The sequence below is a fragment of the Oryza sativa genome, chromosome 5, assembly GCF_034140825.1.
Source record: "Oryza sativa Japonica Group chromosome 5, ASM3414082v1".
NCBI classification, from domain to species: domain Eukaryota; kingdom Viridiplantae; phylum Streptophyta; class Magnoliopsida; order Poales; family Poaceae; genus Oryza; species Oryza sativa.
The window spans coordinates 6,744,115-6,763,100 of record NC_089039.1 but is presented as its reverse complement, the minus strand read 5'-3'; the positions used below and the strand labels follow the sequence as shown (position 1 = coordinate 6,763,100).

General features: G+C 40.0%; 3 protein-coding genes across 3 annotated transcripts; 1 reads left to right on the top strand and 2 right to left on the bottom strand.

The window, feature by feature from the left end:
• Positions 1-6,451: 6,451 nt before the first annotated feature.
• On the bottom strand, positions 6,452-8,324 carry LOC107276961 (uncharacterized). Its single transcript, XM_015784782.3, has 3 exons — positions 7,856-8,324; positions 7,415-7,763; positions 6,452-7,319 (listed from the first exon to the last, which is right to left on the bottom strand). Exons 2-3 carry the CDS (start codon positions 7,760-7,762, stop codon positions 6,702-6,704), a joined length of 966 nt encoding a protein of 321 aa, XP_015640268.1. The 5' UTR covers position 7,763; positions 7,856-8,324; the 3' UTR covers positions 6,452-6,701.
• Positions 7,865-9,034, bottom strand: LOC136356543 (protein ALP1-like). The gene is made up of 3 exons (XM_066310570.1): positions 8,864-9,034; positions 8,422-8,647; positions 7,865-8,334 (listed from the first exon to the last, which is right to left on the bottom strand). The coding sequence occupies exons 1-3, from the start codon at positions 9,032-9,034 to the stop codon at positions 7,865-7,867; spliced, it is 867 nt and encodes a 288-aa protein (XP_066166667.1).
• A 3,392-nt stretch (positions 9,035-12,426) lies between these two features.
• Positions 12,427-18,703, top strand: LOC107276083 (gibberellin 2-beta-dioxygenase 3-like). Its single transcript, XM_066310710.1, has 3 exons — positions 12,427-12,988; positions 15,203-15,551; positions 18,285-18,703. Exons 1-3 carry the CDS (start codon positions 12,543-12,545, stop codon positions 18,534-18,536), a joined length of 1,047 nt encoding a protein of 348 aa, XP_066166807.1. The 5' UTR covers positions 12,427-12,542; the 3' UTR covers positions 18,537-18,703.
• Positions 18,704-18,986: the final 283 nt, after the last annotated feature.

Below are 18,986 nucleotides of genomic sequence, written 5' to 3'. Positions count from 1 at the left end.
AGGAAGCGTACGTACATGGTATACGTAGGTATCCCTACACATGCGCGGGAGGAGGAGGAGAGGTGGGACCCCATAGTATTTGGTTTGTTTTAAGATCAATTTCAGCTAATGGTGTATAATATTGGACCCACCAATTTAAGTGAAAATCAAGGATAAATGTTTTGCCTTTTACTTAGAATTTCTAGGTTTTTCTCTAATTTATTAGAGCATTTGTAGTAAGTTTAATGGACTTTTATATACTAAAAATCATATATGCACGGGATATTAAGAGGAAGCAAATAGATCTAATCTAATGGCATAAAATAACGGGTCCACCAATTTAAATGAAAATCGACGGTGAGATTATAAAACACATGATGGCATAGGAGCGTTTATTAGTTCGTATATCGTGCCAAAACTATTGATTTTGTTTTTTCTACTTTGGTTCCAAATGTGTGTTTTAATAAAATAGATCTAACATTCTAAAACAATGGGTCCACATATCTAAATAAAAATCGATGGTCGGATTTCTATTATTTATTATAGTGCCACTTGGTGACTCGAGAGTGTTGATAGGGTGTCACTTGATGGCTTGAAAGCATATATAAGAAATTTATTAATGGCGCATTCTCATATATGTACGTATTTGTTTTCATATGAATAGTATATTTTTAAATATTTTTTATGGTACGTACGAACGATTTTTCAAATGAACAGTTAAAGGTTTAGTCCCTGCCATCGTACATATGTACATATGTTTTTTCGGTTTCACACATATGCACGGAATATTAGGAGGAAGCAAATATATAATCTATTGGCCTAAAATAACGGGTCCACTAATTTAAATAAAAATCGATGGTGAGATTATAAAATGCCACGTGGTAACCTAGGAGTATTTGTAGGAGCGCCACATGGTGGCGTAGGAGCGTTTATAGGAAGATTAATGGATTTTTATTATATAGTATATAGATTTTTATTTTAATTATAGGGCATGAAAACAAAAAATAACATATAGAGGGAGGGAAGTACGTACGTATATACATTAGGTACGTTAGTTTGTTTTTAAAGGGGTGGTCCGGATGTGGTTTTCATTATAAAATAGATCTAACGATCTAAAATAAAATAATAGGTCTACCAATTTAAATAAAAATCAATGGTCGGATTTCTCTTATTTATTAGAGTTCCAGTTGGCGACTCGAGAGCGTTTATAATATGACACTTGGCGACTCGAGAGCGTTTATAGGAAGTTTAATGGATTTTTAGTATATAATAACTAGGAAGGTAGCCAATGCGAATGCGCGGGCATGTGTCGTACGCTAAGTTTGAGACACTTATAAGAGCGAAATATTAACCGGTTAACATCTACCACGATTTCTCCGTAAATTGTTTTCGTCGACATTAATTTCCTTTATAATTTTCTAGCCTATTAGCTTTATATTATATCATATTTAAGTAATATCTATAAGAAATTATTTATAATATTCTTCATCATTTTAAAAGAAGGTAGACTTACTTCCTTAAGAAAACATGTCAACGAAAAGTAAGTGTAAAGTCAAACTAAGGTATTTTTCTTTTTTTAATTGCATATATATTATCATGGTTTATTCGAGGATTAATTGGGTGGGACATGAAGCTCCACTAAATATATGAGTTTATATAGCCTAATATGATTGATGTAATTTGGGAGCCGATCCATCTATGAACATTTCATGTAGAGTGGGTCAGAAGTTCCATGCAAGCTAACGTGAAAGAGAAATATAATTGCACAATAATATTTTTGAAATGTGATGTACCATGTATACACATATATTTTTTCTTATATAAGATATATCTAACTATTAGAAATAATGATTCCACCGGTTTAAAAGGCATAGGAGTATTCCAGAAATGTAGCTTAAAAATTATGGTTATTTTAATATCCAACATTATTGCGAAGTGAACGTAGCTCAACTGGTTAGGTTCATTGTGATGGAATTTGCCCACTCGGGTTCATGTCCTAGACTTGGATAAATTCTTTCAGTAGTAGGTGACGTACCCATCGACAGCGAGAAGTACATAGTGACTTCGTCAATCTCAAAATATATGTCAGCCTAGTCTCTTTCATAAGGGTATGTGCATGTGTGAGTCCATAGAGGTGAGTGTGCGCGTTGTGAATGCCCGCGTTTGTACTTTGTTTCTAAAAGAATATCAAACATAATTTAAAATAGATAAAACAATAGGGAGGGGACGACAATGTTGTGTAGATGTGAGAGTGAGGAGGAGGTGAAGATTTTATTTTTTTAATTTTTCTAAATGATTTAAGTGAAAGCCAATGACGAGGTGCTTCATTTTTTCTAAGAATTTCCAAGGTTTATCCCCTTTTCTATAGGACGTGCCCCATGGTAACTTAAGATTTTTTTTTAAAAAAAAGATAGATCTAATAGTTAAAAATAATGGATATGTCAATTTAATTGAATTAAATTTAATCTAGCACCTCGTACGTCCAGCCACGTGTCACTCGGTGATTAGTATGTTCTTTTTTGTTTCTTTTTGTGGGAAAAAGGATGTTGGTTACTCCCTGTGTCAAAAAATTAGAGATAAATATGGACAAATTCACATTTATCCATATCTTAACTACTTTAAAATTAGTAACTTTCCAATTGTCATAATAATTTTTTTGTCCGTCAATCCGACCAAGCGGCACCCTCCATCCAACGCACAATTACATCCCATACGATGCCCAAAGAAAAAAAAACGGACTTCGGATCAAAATAAGCTAGGAGGATCCACATGAATCAAACTCAATAAAATTAGCTAGGAGGATCCACAATGATTGAAATCTGGAAACCAACGGAATCGAGCAAATCACAAAGCAATATGTCATATCTGACCAGCTACAAGCTCTCGTCCAATGAGAGGATGGGCGGTGGTGGCGGACGAAGATGGAGAGGAGAGGCGAGCTCCAGCGGCTCAAGACACGTTGTCACTGAGGGCGCTCCACCGTCCTGCAGGACACCGCTGCAGCTGGATCCACCCATCGGAAGTAGTGGATGGCGCCGCCGCGGTGGATTGCGGTGGGGAAGGCCGCGACCGCCACTGTTCACGGTGGGGGAGACGGCGGCGGCACTCCGTATTAGGGGCAATCTCGCCATTTCAAAAAATTTCTCACATTTTTTGACCCAGAAATTATAAAATATTACCTCCGGTGTCCTATAGCCAATTACACAAATTTTGTAGTGTCCATCAGCCATGTCACGTTTTTACGGTGTCTCCTATCCAATTACACATTTTTTGGGTATCCTGTATCAAATTTTGCCTTTTTCTTATAATTTTAGGACTTATTATACGGTGATTTGTGAGCGCTCTAGAGGGCTTTAATTGATTTAGTGATTTAGTATATCATAATACATATGTTCGATTAACTTTTCGTTGTTATTTAGTTGCCATTCAAATGATAGGGTCTACCATCAAATGATGTATTCTAACTTTTTATAGTAAAATATAGCTAATGTTATCTTAATTAATTTATTTAATTATAAATAAAACAATAGTTTTATTATGTTAGTTAAAAAAAGAAGAGGAGATAATTGAATTGGAGAGGAGATGATGGGTGAGTCAGAGGTATACGTAAGGCAAGAGGATTAACATAGATTGAATGGGCCCTAGTTTTGAGTTATCTATTTTTATAAAAACATACTCCCTCCATCCAAAAAAGACCAATCCTAGCATCCCAATGTAAAATTAGTAGGGAGTAAAAATACCAAAAATAGCCCTCTAGGTAGGTGAAAGATATTTAAGGAATAAAACTTCTCGTTTTATGTGCTGAGGGTAGGTAGGATGGTAGAAGTTGGTTTTTTGTGGGACAAAATCCAAAGTCCAGAAGTTGAGATTTTTTTGGACGGAGGGAGTATAATCTTAGATCTATTAGAAAATACTTTGTGTGTTGTAATTTTTTAATTAAACTACTTAAATTGTTTAAAATTGTTCTAATTTAAGTGTATGTTATTAATCAGAAGGTTTAAAAATCTATATATTTTTTCTTAAAAACATATGTATCAGTGAAAATCAATAGTTATTAGAATATATATGACCCAGAGTAATGATTTTTTTAATAATATAGTTAACTTGGATCTTCAATTATATGTGCACCAATAAAAAGTTAGCTATATGATTTAGATAATATAATTGTCTAAAATTTTTTATCCTTAAATATTTTTTCCATCTAACAGAATTGGAAAATAGGAGAGAAAGGAAATAGGTGGAGAGCTACGTACGCACAATGGGTCCATCGTATATTAGTGAAAATCGACAACCGGATGTTTTGTTCATTCTTGTAATTTTTGTAATTTTTCTAATTTATTAAAATACCACGTGGTGGTGTATTAGCATTTGTAGAAGTACTACGTGGTGGCCTAATAGCATTTATAAGATATTTAATGGATAAAGCTCTAAATATGCTTCAATGTGATATTTTTAAATTTAAATATATTTAATATCAAATGTAGTCGTAATATTTTTCTATATACGTCTATTTATTATTTAGATAAGTTTATTAGGGGACGGGTGAATGTTGATTTTATGTATAAAAATTCGAGGAGTGAAGGACGGTGCGTAGCTTGTACATACCCGGGAGAATTTTTTTTCTCAATCCGGTGAATAGTACGTAGTACGTATTGTACATTTGAGATTTTTTTTTTCACTTTTTTGGGTGAACAGTACGTATGTATGTGTCACTAGTAACAATTAGGTGTGACCGTGGTACGGCTAATCCTTCTTTTTTTCCATCGTAATTACTTTTTTTCCTTTTTTTTCAGTGAGTAGCAAAGTACGGAAGCACGTATATGTACGTGCAACTATTCACGTGATTTTTTATTCGAGCAGGTTACGTGGGATATATTTTAAATAAATCTAATCTAATAGTTTAAAAATAGTGGGTCCACCAATAAAAATGACTGGATGTTTTTTTCTCACAATTTGCAAGGTTTTCTCTAATTTATTAGAGCACCATGTGGTGTCGTAGAAGCATTCGTAGGAGCGCCACATAGCTATTTAGAAGCGTTTGTAGCAAGTTTAATAAATCTCTAACATTACTTATTGTACCCTATTGTATTTTGACCCGATGTGTCGGATGTATTTAGGACCACATCATTACTTTTATACACCGATACTTTGTTTAATTAAACGAATACAATCGATCATAAATTGGGCATATAATTAAAAGTAATTTAAAAGATAATGTTTAGTGACCGTTGATTTGATATTTGATATTTATATTATAGATCATATACTTCCATATATTATGTAATATTATATTTTATATTATACAAAAAATCCTAACTACACATGTTTTTGGCTTTATCATTTTTTTTATCGTATGTAGATGTTTATTATTTTTTCTTCCGCCTAACAGTAGGAAGTTTTATTTGTTGTTTTTTTCAATTATACTTTGCGTACGGACATTTAGTTTTCTTTCCTTTTTTGACATTAGTTTTCTTGCCCTTTCCCAGCCACCACCAGTTGCATTTTTTTTAGGAAAAACTATCACCTTTTAATAATAGATCTAATCTAATAGTCTAAATTAATGGGTCCATCAATTTAAGTGAAAATCAACGGTAAGATTAGAGAGTGCCACGTGGCGGCCTATGAGTGTTTGTAGGAGCGCCACATGGCGGCTTAGGAGCGTTTGTAGAAAGTTTAATGGACTTTTAGTATATAATAGATAGATAGAAGATAGATAGATAATAGATAGAAGATGTCAAATAAGCATATACACGTGCAAATGCAACATATTCTTGTATGTCACCCTTCAGTTTTTTTTTGCTTTGATTTTTGTGTGCATCCATGTAGAGGCTGGAAGTAATTCCATCTTTTAATGAAATCTTCACATAATGTAAAATAAGGGTAGGTTTGGTTTGAGACCTAAAAGAGCCTTACCAAATTTTGGTCATAGGCATATTTTGTTATGGACATTGTTTGGAAAGGTAAAATTGAGTTTGGTTAGTAGCCAAAATTGACCTAGCCAATTTTTGGCTATACCAAGTTTGGTTTGGTGCCTTCATATGGCTATGCCTTTTCTTGTTTTGCCTTCATATTCCTCACCTTCTCACCTCTGCTTTCATATCTTCCTGCGCTCCAGATCCTAATGTTTCTTTATTTTGTAGTCAAATTTTAATAAGTGAAAAACTGAAGTGTTTATTAGCCCTTGATGATGGGTTGTGGACTTGTGGTCCTGGTGTATATGTGCAGTACTGCTAGCTCTTGTTGATCGTAGTTATATTGCCTCCCGTTAATGGTACTGCTAGCTAATTCCTGAAAAATGAATATGTGTAAAGGCAGCTAAATGTTCTTGTTTGCTGTGTTGATTTCTTTGACATCATTCTTTGTTTCTCTCTTAAATAAACCTCCTTGTATCAAATATAGCAGCAACAAAGCTGGGCGTGTTTATATAAAAGAAATACTGTATGACTGAAATTAGACTTCAAAGCTCCATAACTAGTGCAGCAATAACACATCATGCATTACAGCATTTTGGTTTGCACATATCCCTACATAGTAGTACTTCGTAATCACCCACATAGTAGTGCCATATATTACATCATGGGTTTGCACTAACCCCTACTTTATACTTCACACTGCCATCCCCTATATGGTAGTGGCAGCATATATCATAAGTATATAACAGTAACATGGGTTTATCAAAATGCATTGCTCCCTAACCAAAATGTCACCACCTGGCAAATGATTCACAGAGTGACATAGCCACCATCGGTAGCACATTTGCGCCCAAAGTAATCTATAACCCAAGCTTGGAAACTTTCATCACTTGCAACTCGCAGATAAGAACGAAAGCATTCTTGTTCTGGCTTGGTGAGAAAGATTGCAAGTTCAATTTTGTCACTTGCTGGGATGGTGAGGTCTTCTATGCGCTTCCAAATACTTGCATTTGGATCTCCTACAGAGGGCACTTCAACAGATGCAACAGACTGTGCAGATGCAAGAGAGTTAGCAAGCCTAAGGATACTAGCTATCAGCTCATCCTCCTCTGCTTTGTGGCGGCTCGTTTTATGCTTCACAATCTTCTTGGTAGGTGATTTCACAAACTTACGCTTCTGCCCTGAAGAAGTGGCATCAGTTGTCGGACTATAGCGAGGTATTGTGTCGGAATCATTGCCACCATCTTGCAGTGGAAATGTATATTCTTCCAACTCCTTGATGCTACCACTGCCATCACTATCACTACTAGTATTAGCAGTAAACTGGTCCATCGCAAGAGAGCCATCAGCTTTTGAACAGCCCACAAATAATTCTTCAAAGAGATGGAAGAATTTGATAGGCTTAGTCAAGTAGTTGTATTTAGTTGTCTGTCATTAGAAGAAGCATGGTTAGAAATAAACAAACTTAACAATTCTTGTATGAATTATAACTCAAACTAGTGTGCAATCATAGAATAACTTACACCAAGTTTGTTTGCTTCCTTCTCCGATGGGTCAATGTTAAATTTGCATGATGTTGCATCAAAACCATAGCCACTTTTTCCTAAGGCTGCACAGATCCAACTCCATTTTTCCTTGCATAGCCTGAAATGCCGATGGACTTGGCTTCTGTTGACTCTAAGTCCAAGCTTGTCATTCAAAGCAGTAGCACACTGCTGGTGGTGTTGTTTCCTCCACTTGAAGGTGGTAGGTTTGTCCTTGCGGAGCGATATATACCACTCAAGCATGAACTGAGTGGCATCATCACTCCAAGTGATATACTTTTCACGAGAGCCACCTTCCTTGCTATTATCTTCAGTACGATTTCCCATACTGCATACATCATAGGAGAATTGTAAGTAAAACACTTCATATGAACAATGGTAGTCAGTTAATACAAAAAACAAAGATTGTAAGCAATATACGTTGGTAACTCATTCGCTGGTCATAACATCGTGGACATCTATGTTGTTTCTATCATTCCACATCTGATTGGCAATATCGTCACGCTTGGCTGCCCACTCACGTACATCAGCCCCTTTGTCAGTGACACGGTTACTACTCCTTGGTAGGCGAGCATACCACGTATCCTCATCGGAGACAAATTCATCATGTCCATCGTCCAATATCCAATTATGAAGGGCACAACAAGCGATAACCACCATTGCTTGGGCTTTCAAGGGTATGAATGGCTTATTCATAAGAATCTTGAAGCGGTTCTTAAGAGCACCAAAAGCTCGTTCAATTGTAGTTCGAAGTGAAGAATGACGATAGTTGAATAGCTCTTTTGGGCATTTTGGACCTTGAGGGCCACGAAACTCTTTTAGGTGATATCGAACACGACGATATGGCGGCAATATACCCGGCCTAGCAGCATATCCAGCATCAGCCAAAAAATATTTCCCTACAACCATCAATCATGTCATATATGAGCCTAATGTTATCTTCTTACAACAAGGCTAATTACGATTCTTTCAAAATGTTTAATTACCTTCTGGTATTTTAAGACCATTTGGGCGCGACAATGCATCTTGCAAGACAAGAGAATCATGAGCTGACCCCTCCCAACCTGATAGGATATATGTGAACCTAAGGTCAAAGTCGACAGCAGCCAATACGTTCTGTGTGGGGTATGACTTGCGGCCTCTAAACCTATCCACCTTCTTGGCTGGCACACTTGCCCTGATGTGTGTGCCGTCTAGTGCCCCAATACAGCCCTAAGTGCAGACAAAATAAAAACATCCGAGTGAAATAAACAAAAGTTAATGGAATATGAATTATTGTCTCTTGGTATTTAGAGTTACCTCAAAATATGGATAGAATTTGTTTGGGTTGCTGGTGATCTTAGTATGTGTATCGGCAGACCTGACATAAATGAGTTCTCGAGCTAACTCACACATGGCCCGCAACACAATATGAAAATACCTACTCACTGTCTCACCAGATCGCCAAAATGAGAATCCTACAGATGGAACTGAATGATGTTGTCCAACCTTCTTCAGAAACATTGCCACTTGCTCCTCTACTGAAACATGAAAGGTGTCAACTAGTAGTCCCTTGTTCTTAAGACGAGAACAGAGCCTGTAGAATAACTGACGGGGCATTCTCAATTGTTGTGTGCATATCCTATCTGAAGTGTCGATCAACCTAATTAATTCACTTGTTCTCCATACATCCCTATGGATCAGGGGCCCATACCGTACCCCTTTGCATTTACTTCTTTTACCATTTTTATTCCTCAACCAGACGAGGATCAAAACCAGAAGTATCACTACAGCCTTTTGCCTCAACAAGAAGCAATGCACATATTGCTGTCGATTGCTCTCCATCTGGAAGCAGATTACCAGTTTGAAATTACTTTAGAAAATCAAATACTATTGTGCCAACATACAGATTTATCCAAAAAAAAAAAGGAGATATTCACTTAGATGTAAAAGGACACACTAATAAAGTACAGGTGAAATAAGCATCAACACTAAACTAGTAAGATGTTCGGCCAACTAACTTTTATTACTACTAGTACATAAGATGCTAATGGCAGATTATACATCAGAAATTTTATTATCAACACAAGTGGGAAAGCATTCTATGGAAGGAATGGTTACCTTTGTGTGATGGCACTTGAGCGCGGCGGAGTCAGTAGAGCTGCAGCTGAAATCGCGGCGCCCGTATGCCGTCCTCTGTCGCCTGAGCAGAACCCTTCCGCCTCACTCTCGTCCCCTCCCCAGCAGATTTACTCCAAAATTTCTACCCCATTTGATCAGCTCTTATGGGTTTGATTGTTTGAGAAGATGACTATGGATGGCAAGATGGGCTCCTGTGTCTTCTAGCTCGGGATTGGAGGAGCTATAGGTTGTGGCCTGTGGCTAGAGAAGATGATGAGCGGTAGGTGGATGCCAATAAATGAGAATATCTGCTTGTGTACTACTGTGCAGCTTGGATATGGAGCGTCATCCGAGCCCGCGCAAGAGTTTAAATTTCACGCCTACGTTTTGGCTCTTGTCAATGGCGTGACCTATTGTTTTGCATAGGCCAGCCAATATTTGGATCCAAACCAAAATTATACTTTGTACTGTTAATGTGGCCCAAACATTGGTAAGGCCATTTTAGGCTATGAACCAAACCGGCCCTAAATAATAGGATCCAATGTGTTTTTTGAACTGTCATATAAGGGCAAGTACAAAGGTAGAGACCGGTGTAGTCTCTACGTTAATTAGAGACTATCACGTTACAATAGTTAAGACAATATGGTCTCTAACCATTAATGCACCAAAATACTTTCTTACTAGTCATCTTTCCTTTATTACTCAATGCAACAAAAAAAATTTCCTAATAAATGCTAAGAGTCGACTCTATGCCGTTGTCATACGTAGCAACCATCTTTCTCTTTCCTTCTTCCTCTCTCTTCTACATCACTAAATATGCTCGCATGACAATAAAGAGAGACCGCTAATAAAGACCATTGTACATTCCCTAATAGCAATGTTTGTCAATCAAGGAAGAAGTACCTGATAGGTGGGATTTCATTCTTTGTAAGAACTGTCACATACCACCTACCGTGAACCTTGTTATCGCTCTTGGTCGCCTTCGTGCATGTAACTCTCTAAGGCGATGTTTGAAGATGACAATTTCTCCCATGGTTACCTCATCAGCAATCATAAAGGTTACCACTTACAAGATGAGCAATGAGAGTGTGTGCATTTCAATTTTTGCTTATTTTGTAGCAGATCAAGATCAAATCAATTTCACTAAAAATGTTTTCAAGAATCTCATTAGGACTTTTATGTTTATTATTGTCGTAATTACTACTTGTGCTACAACACCACACGCCCACTATTGAGTTCTTTTTGCAGAACCCTAGCATGAGTATAGGTCGTTCGTTACTTTTTATGCAATGATTTAATTGACTAATTCTATTATATTACACCTGATAGAATGGACTATATGATTATGAAATGTGAAATTAGAAACAAAATACATACAGTACAAATTTGCATGACATGTATCACGTTACTTTAAAATATACACATAATCAATGAACACTGCTGCATCCCTAAGTAAACACTAACTAAAAACTCAGTCTCCCATCACCTACCCTTTTGCTTATCATCGTGACAAAAAATTTTAAATTGTAGTTGATTTTATGATTTGTTTTCGTTATAGACTATTTTTAACATTAAATTTTGAACCACAAACAATACATATATAAAAATTTGTACTTATAAATTATATATTTTTGTTACTTACGCCGTGTTTAGTTCCAAAATAATTCTTCAAACTTCCAACTTTTTCATCACATCAAAACTTTCCTACACACACAAACTTCCAACTTTTCTGTCACATTGTTTCAATTTCAACCAAATTTCTAATTTTGGTGTGAACTAAACACAGCCTTGCTTTATTTTTCTAGGGCTTAGGGCAAGTACTATAATACTTCATATGTTGCCCCTAAGAGTACATGAGGTGGAGGAGAGAAGTGAGGAGAGAGATGATGAGCCATCCCTAAATCAAGAGGCAACATCCATACAAATTTTAAGAAGGATATGAGAGTACTAGATACATTGGTATTTGTATACTAGAGTTGATATATTGTATGGGTTGCCTCTTAATTCATTAGTGAATAAAATAGATAAATTTAGAGGTGATAGTCACATCTACCATAACACTTGCCTCTTATCCAGCCATACCTTAACCTACAACCATGAGACTGCCAATAGTTAAAAAATAGCCACCGGTGTTGGTCCTGTTTTGAAAAAGAGAGCTCACTCGCTAGGAATTGTTGAAACATCATATTTAACCACTTTGACCGTGCCAGATTGCCAGTGATGCATAGGCCCTCTTTAGATTCTAACTTTTTTTCTTTAAACTTTTAACTTTTTCGTCATATCAAACTTTCCTACACACATAAACTTTTCTACACACGTAAATTTTTAATTTTTCCATCACATCGTTCCAATTTTTTAAAACTTTTAATTTTAACGTGAAACTAAACACAGCCATAGTGCAATGAATCATGCTCATTAATTCGGTGGGCAAGATATCACTACAGTGCAGTGTATCCTACGCAGACAGGTAACTGTCACGAGTAGAACCCAGAGCCCAGAGCCCGTCGCCCCGTCCCACTCACTAAATCATGCACATACCTATTTAAAAATTGAACTCTTTAAATATCTAACTAATAAATAATTTATTATAAACTAAATTTTAATTGATAAAAATAATATCATCGGTTGTTATTTACATTCAGTTTTACTCCTATATGATTATTTTGTTTGTCAAAAATATTATACTATGTGAGAAATTTAAACTCGAATATTAATTTTAAAATAATACTAAGTTTATAACAAGTTACAGTACGTTTTACTGAATACCTCTTATGTTCCAAAATAGACAAATCTCGTCCGAAGAAGGAGCGAGGATACACATCATCAACGTATCATCATCGTCATCCTCATACACCCCCATGCCTATATATGCCGACGCCACCCCGTTCGTCTCCCTCCCCACCTCACCTCCTCCATTCTTCACTTCCTTCGATTCCTCTGCTTTTAATCGGCGTTCTCCTCTGCTTTCTACCTAGCTAGCTACTAGCATTCTAGTTGTCGCTCAGTCATGGTGGTTTTGGCGAAGGGGGAGTTGGAGCAGATCGCCCTGCCGGCGGCGGTGCAGAAGGCGGCGCCGCCGCTGGCCGACGTGCCGGAGGTGGACCTGGGCGGCGGCGCCTGCAGGGCGGACGCGGCGCGCGCGGTGGTGGCGGCGTGCGAGGGACACGGGTTCTTCAAGGTGACGGGCCACGGCGTGCCGGCGGGGCTCCTGGCGCGCGTGGAGGCCGCGGCGGCGGCGTTCTTCGCGATGGCGCAGCCGGAGAAGGAGGCGGCGGCGGCGGCGGCCGCCGCCGCCGTGCCGGGGAGCCCGTTCGGGTACGGGAGCAAGAGGATCGGCTGCAACGGGGACCTCGGGTGGGTCGAGTACCTCCTGCTCGGCGTCGCCGCCGCCGCCGCCGCGCCATTGCCCGCGCACGGCGAGGCGTCGCCGTCGCCGTCGTACGGCTCGTTCCGGTGAGTTTTATACACTCTGCTTCTACGCATTGCCGAAGCCGGCTTGTCTGTGATTTGTAGCGGTCACTGCCAGTGGGCCCCGTTGAAGCAGTGGCTTTTTAAAATATTTCTGGAATTAAAATCGACCGGAAATGGTGTGCTTATGTTGTTTTTTTTTGGTAGGAAATTGTGTGCTTTTCTTTTCGTTTACTTGTATATTTTTTTAAAAAAAAACTTAAAAAATTCTGTGAAAGAAACGTGTGCAAAACCAGAGGAGCGGCAGGTTGATCAGCACACGGTTTTATAAAGTTTCCAATAGCTGAGTAGGAAAAAGCGATCAACTTTTAGCTAAATAATTTTATTTTATTTTTCATTATAGAGAATTCTTCAATGTTAATTTCTGAAGATTAATTCAAGTAATGAAACTACCAACCTATTTTTTCATTCGACAATCTTTATTCATGGTTGTATATGTGGTGGTGGTCGGACTCTAATTTGGTAATGACATTTTAGTCATGCAAGTTTTACAATCTTATCTTATCTCATATAGTGAAAGCAACAAACCTTTTTTTACGAGGATGTGCCACATTATCAAAAATATATTAGTCATCGGATAAATAGTTCGGATAATAATAGTCATTAGATCAAAAGAGTGTATGTATTAAAAAAATATATTGTCCTAGCCAAGTATGGATACTTTGTGAACAAATTAACTTATATCAAAACCTTATTAAGAGCTAAAGTAAACTAATAGGCCATATATAAAAGTTCTTAAACAGTATAAAAAGTTGTGCAGAGTGCGACTAACGGAAAAAAACTAAGATCAATTTTGTTTAGCCATGTGATGCATATGCGTAAGTAATATTCGTGGTTAGATCAGATGAGGCCATAACCATGGGTTACAGTGGGCAGAAAAGATGAGATACAAATAGCACGTGATGAATTTTGAAGCAAGAGTAGAGAATCTATGAAATTTCGCTAAACTCACCCCACCACATGGACCCTTCTACCATTTTTCCCATCTCTCTACAGATATACTAGATTCTGCCCTAGATTATTGCCATCTTTCTCTTTCTTTCTTTCTTTCTTTCTTTCTTTCTTTCTTTCTTTCTTTCTTTCTTTTCTTCTTTTTTTTTTTGAGGTTAGTTTGCCTATCTGTTTCTCACTATTGATGAAACTGAGCCCATGTATGAGTAGATTTCAGCTTTTGAAAGCACTGATATAATGCATTTTGATTCTCTCATGCAAGCATGCATGCCCCTCATCACATGACCACACATCAGCAGGTTCCCTCTGCTTCCTGCAGCAACCCTACGTGTCACCTGGCATCACTTTTGCACAATGCTTGCTTAGTCACTGTTTTCTGAAAAGAGCAAGTTCTGATACTGAGGAGACACTTACTATCAATAATTATTGAAAGAGAAGAAAAATAGTGAGAAAACCTGGGTTGCTTAGTCACTGTTCTCACCCCATTCCTCAATTTCTCTTTTAGATCTATTTGAGAAGCTTAAAGATTTTAACAAGCACTTATAAGTAGATAGCTAGCGAAAATTTAGAAAAGCTTGTTTTCTTAGCTTATACTATATACTCTTGGAATATAAATGAGAATCTAGACCGTTTAGGGGAGCGACAATTTGAGCCTCCTTTTTATTGGAAAAAGAACTTATAAAAACATTTTTAACATAAAAGTTTGAGCTGGCCGACCAGTTTGCTTACTCATGTTTTCAGAGCTCAAAATTGTGTCATGTGTGGTTTGTGCCCATAAAAGAGTAATTTTTTAGTTGGTGCACGTGTGGTTACCGCTGTGGTAATATGGCCTACTTCAAGCTGGCCTCAATTAATGCCTTCCCTTTTCCTTTGTGATGTCTTCGTCGCATCAAGTCCCTTTCCAGAAACTCTCCTGCTCAGCATGCCAGCATGGCAAATAAAATTGGACCCACAGTGACATCTCATGCCACTGGTTTGATTTCATCACCCCCCCAATTATTGTGAGCCCAAAAAAGTGATGCATAAAGTAATATATCGATTTTCATAGTATTATGATTTTGAAACCATATTACTATTATTTTTCATAAATGTTATATTTGAGTACTCCCAACGTCAAGAAAGAGTATAATTTTAGGAGTATATAACGTTGTTCGGTAAATTGAGACAATAATATCTATATATACCATGAAGCAACTTTGATGTTTAAATGTTAAAAATCATTTTTTTTGCCCATTGTGTGCATTGCAGCGATATCTTAAATGAGTACGTTGTGGCGGTGAGAGCGATGATGTGGGAGGTGCTAAAGTTAATGGCGGAAGGGCTAGGCCTGAAGGAGAAAGATGCGTTGGTTAGGCTGGTCTCACACGAGGAGAGTGACTCCGTGCTGAGGGTGAACCACTACCCACCACACCCTGAGTTGAAGCAGCAAGGCCATGGTAGGTTAACCGGGTTTGGAGAGCACACCGACCCTCAGATCATCTCGGTGCTCCGATCCAACGACACCTCTGGCCTTGAGATCTCTTTGCGTGATGGTAGCTGGGCTTCTGTGCCTCCGGATCGAAAGTCGTTCTTCGTTAATGTTGGAGATGTCTTACAGGTAGTTACTGCTCCCTCTGTTTTAAATACATGATTTTTAGACATTAATTTTGAGCATTCGTCTTATCTAAAATTTTTGTATAATATGTTTGAAAATATAAGTTATGCTTAAAGTATATTTAATCATGGATCAAGTTAAAAATAAATATTATATAACCTTTTTAATAAGAGGAATGGTTAAATGTCACGTCGAAAAATTAATAGCTTCATATATATTGTGGAAATTAAATTAACACGCTGAACTTAACAAGGCCTAGCACCTATTAATTAGTTTTTTTTCACTGAAAATAAGTTCACTCGTATATCAAACTTTTCCTTTTCCTTTTCTTTTTTCTGAAAATGGTTTAGGCTAATTAGCTGTAAGGCTCAGGAGACGGCGATGTTGAATCTGACGTGTGATCATAAAAACGAAAGAAGAAAAATCGTGTGGATGTCAAAGTCCATCCCAATCAGCCAACCTTTTGGGGAACCAAGCTGCCAGTCGGTGTGTTGTCAAACAGGCAAAACCATCAGTCATTATTCAGAATCATTTCATAATAAAAGTCCAATGTAAAGCACACGGCTATATATACAGTGATCTGAAAACACGGTAGTACAATGATCAATTGATCATGGCAACCGTGCAATGCGGTCCCTTAGATTAGATTCAATGGTTAGGTCCACGCTTTGCCGACTTCCTCTGTAGCCAGGTGGTAGAATTAAATTAGAGGAACTGCAAGGTTTTCTTCATGCCGTGTCGCTCCGCTCCAGGGCAACACGGGAGGCGACCCGAAGCCGCCCCGCCGCCGGCCTTCTCTCCCTCGCCTCCCCCACCTCGCCGCCGCCTGAGCAGCCGCCGGCAAAGCCGGACGGCGGCAAGGACGGCGGCGGCGGGGCCTTCTACCCCCTCCAACACCCTGCGGTTGGGGCCCCGACGGGAAACAGGCGGAGGGGCGGCGACGCGTCGAGGCGGCTCCGGCGACGCCGACGGCCAGAGGCAGCAGAGCCAGCGTCGCTGTTAGCGGATCTGGCCCCCTCGCAGCCAGATCGGGACGAAGTGGCGCCGGCCGCGCTGCATCAGGACGAGGCGCTGGCTGGGGCAGTCGTGGCGCCGGCGGAGAAGGCCGCTGGATGGGGCAGTCGCGGCGCGGGCGGAGGCGACGTCGCTGGCGGCGGGGACGAGGCAGCGAGCCTGGGCGCCGCTGGATCTGGCTCTCCCAGGCCGGATCCAACGCCCGCAGCTGGGCCACGAAGGAGGCCGGCTCCGGGGCGGCGGCGGCGGCGATGACGACGAGACGGCGGAGGCGGCGCTGACGGCGGGAGAGGCATGGGCCTGGCTACGCACAGCGCCTCCGGCTATGGCTCCCCCTATTTCGACACCGGCTCCCCCAGTCCGGATTTGGCCTCTCTGGCGAGGGAGGCCGGATCCCCTCCGGTGGCTCCTCAGCTGTGGACGACGCGACAAGGGCAGCGGTCAGAGGGCAGCAGGAGGCGTGGGTGGCCGCGGCAGGAGGGCGAGTGCTGCGGCTGGTCTGGCGATCTGCCAGAGCTGTGGGTGATGGCCTAGGACTGATTGCTAAAGGGACGATGCAGCCGACCGGCGACGATCATTCTTGCGCGAATTGGGTGTGTGGGTTTGGACGGGAAATCGCTGGCGAAAGCCTCGCCGTGCCATTGGCCGGCTGACGACGGCGGCGCCTTTGGCGTCGTTCCCCTCCTTGGAGGCGTCGTTCTGGCGTTGATCCCTCTCCTTTCCCTACCGTTCTCCGAGTGAAAACCTGGCTCCGGCTTCCGGACGAGCGGTGACGGAGATCCACGTCGTGTCCTCCTTGGAGGCACCGCTTTGGAGAAACATTTTCGTGCAAGGATGTAGTTAATGGTCTATGCATTGGCTTCGAAGCTTTTCAGTACTTGGTTTTGATGAGGCCTTCGCTGTCTAGTCCCACTTTTTGTTTTGCGGCGGGCAATCTTCGCTCCTTGCTTGTGTTTGCTAGGTGAAGTCGGAGCTGCTTCGTAGGGTGACGAAGCTGGGCAACGATGACACGTTGCATTCTCTTTCTAGGGGTTTTGTTTGTTGGCCGTGAATAGGATGTGGCGTTTAGACGGCTTTGGCTGAAGTTCTTCGTGGGAAGTTGAAGCCACTTGACCATTGACAGCGAGTTAGGTATGGATGATGCAACCGATTTGAAGTCGGAGCTGCTGTGTCGCTAGGCGGCAAGCTCGGCAACAATGACACGGTTGCAAGGTCGGAACCCCTTTGCCGTCTTGGTCAAGCTTGGTAACGACGTTCTATGTTGGGCTCCGTCAGTGGTTTCTGTTGTTAGTGAGTTGTGGCGTGTGCGGTGCAGCTATTCAGCCAGCCGGTAGTTGTTTTTTCTTTTCTTGTAACCCGTCTAGGGTTTTTACTCCTGCTTATTGAAAATATAATTGGCAGTTCTCCTGCCGGTTTAGTTTCAAAAAAAAAAGTTGAATCAGATGCACAATTGCCATCACACAAGGGAAAGATTGATTCATTCGGTTCGATATGAGAACTCAACTTCATTGCATTGATAGAATTTATGTTAAAAAAACACCTTATTGTTATATTTTTAGATAGTGAAAAATCTTTTACACTTTTGGTCTCAATACAAAAATTGTAGTATTGCACTTTACACTCCATAAATTCTTGAGATTAATTACAACCAATAACATAATAATGTACGACTAATTATTGCACCCATGCATAATAAAGCTTTATAATTATCCGTTCGAACAGGTTCTAACGAACGGGAGATTTCGAAGCGTGAGGCACCGGGTGATGGTGAGTAGCCCGCGGCCACGGGTGTCAGTCATCTTCTTCGCCGGGCCGCCGCCACGGGAGCGACTAGCGCCGCTGCCATGGCTGGTGGCGGAGGATGGCGGGCGCCGCCGGTACAGGGAGTTCACCTGGCGGGAGTACAAGGCTTCAGCCTACAGGACCAAGCTGGCTGAGAACAGGCTATGTCACTTTGAAACTGAAGCTGACTGATTTTATTTTTTTTTAGTGTGTATAGAATGTTTGTATGTCTCTTTTCTTTTGTGGTTTTATGTTTTCCTTTTTCATTTTGGCCAGCGTGTTTGTAATAGTTGATATACATGTTGATGGGCAAGGTTTTCGTGTTGATACAAGCAGCACACTACAGAGTAGTTCATACATTTCTTTTTGTTCGGTTTTGTGAATTTAAAGTTGGCTAAATTTTTCTTGATTGTCGTGCACCTGACTAGTTGAATTACTCGTGTGATCTTTTTGTTTTCTTCTAATTACGCACAGAAACACACTCTATACACACACATGCGTACTCACACATGCGCTTGAAGAGATGAAAACCAGGAGCACATCCCTAATCTCATAAAGTTTTAGTTGAAAGCCTACTTGCAAGTGTGTATTAATCATGGACATCAGAATTTTAACCCTGAATTGTGCACCTATGACTTTACC

Bases quoted from the DNA above. Each gene is read 5' to 3' on its own strand.
- LOC107276083 (XM_066310710.1), top strand. From the start codon at position 12,543: ATGGTGGTTTTGGCGAAGGGGGAGTTGGAGCAGATCGCCCTGCCGGCG. The intron at 12,989-15,202 runs GTGAGTTTTATA...TGTGCATTGCAG, and splicing joins CCGTCGTACGGCTCGTTCCG to CGATATCTTAAATGAGTACG. The intron at 15,552-18,284 runs GTAGTTACTGCT...CCGTTCGAACAG, and splicing joins ATGTTGGAGATGTCTTACAG to GTTCTAACGAACGGGAGATT.
- LOC107276961 (XM_015784782.3), bottom strand. From the start codon at position 7,762: ATGGGAAATCGTACTGAAGATAATAGCAAGGAAGGTGGCTCTCGTGAA. The intron at 7,320-7,414 runs GTAAGTTATTCT...TTCTAATGACAG, and splicing joins AGGAAGCAAACAAACTTGGT to ACAACTAAATACAACTACTT.
- LOC136356543 (XM_066310570.1), bottom strand. From the start codon at position 9,034: ATGCCCCGTCAGTTATTCTACAGGCTCTGTTCTCGTCTTAAGAACAAG. The intron at 8,648-8,863 runs GTGAGTAGGTAT...GTCTGCACTTAG, and splicing joins TTTGGCGATCTGGTGAGACA to GGCTGTATTGGGGCACTAGA. The intron at 8,335-8,421 runs GTAATTAAACAT...TGATGGTTGTAG, and splicing joins TGGTCTTAAAATACCAGAAG to GGAAATATTTTTTGGCTGAT.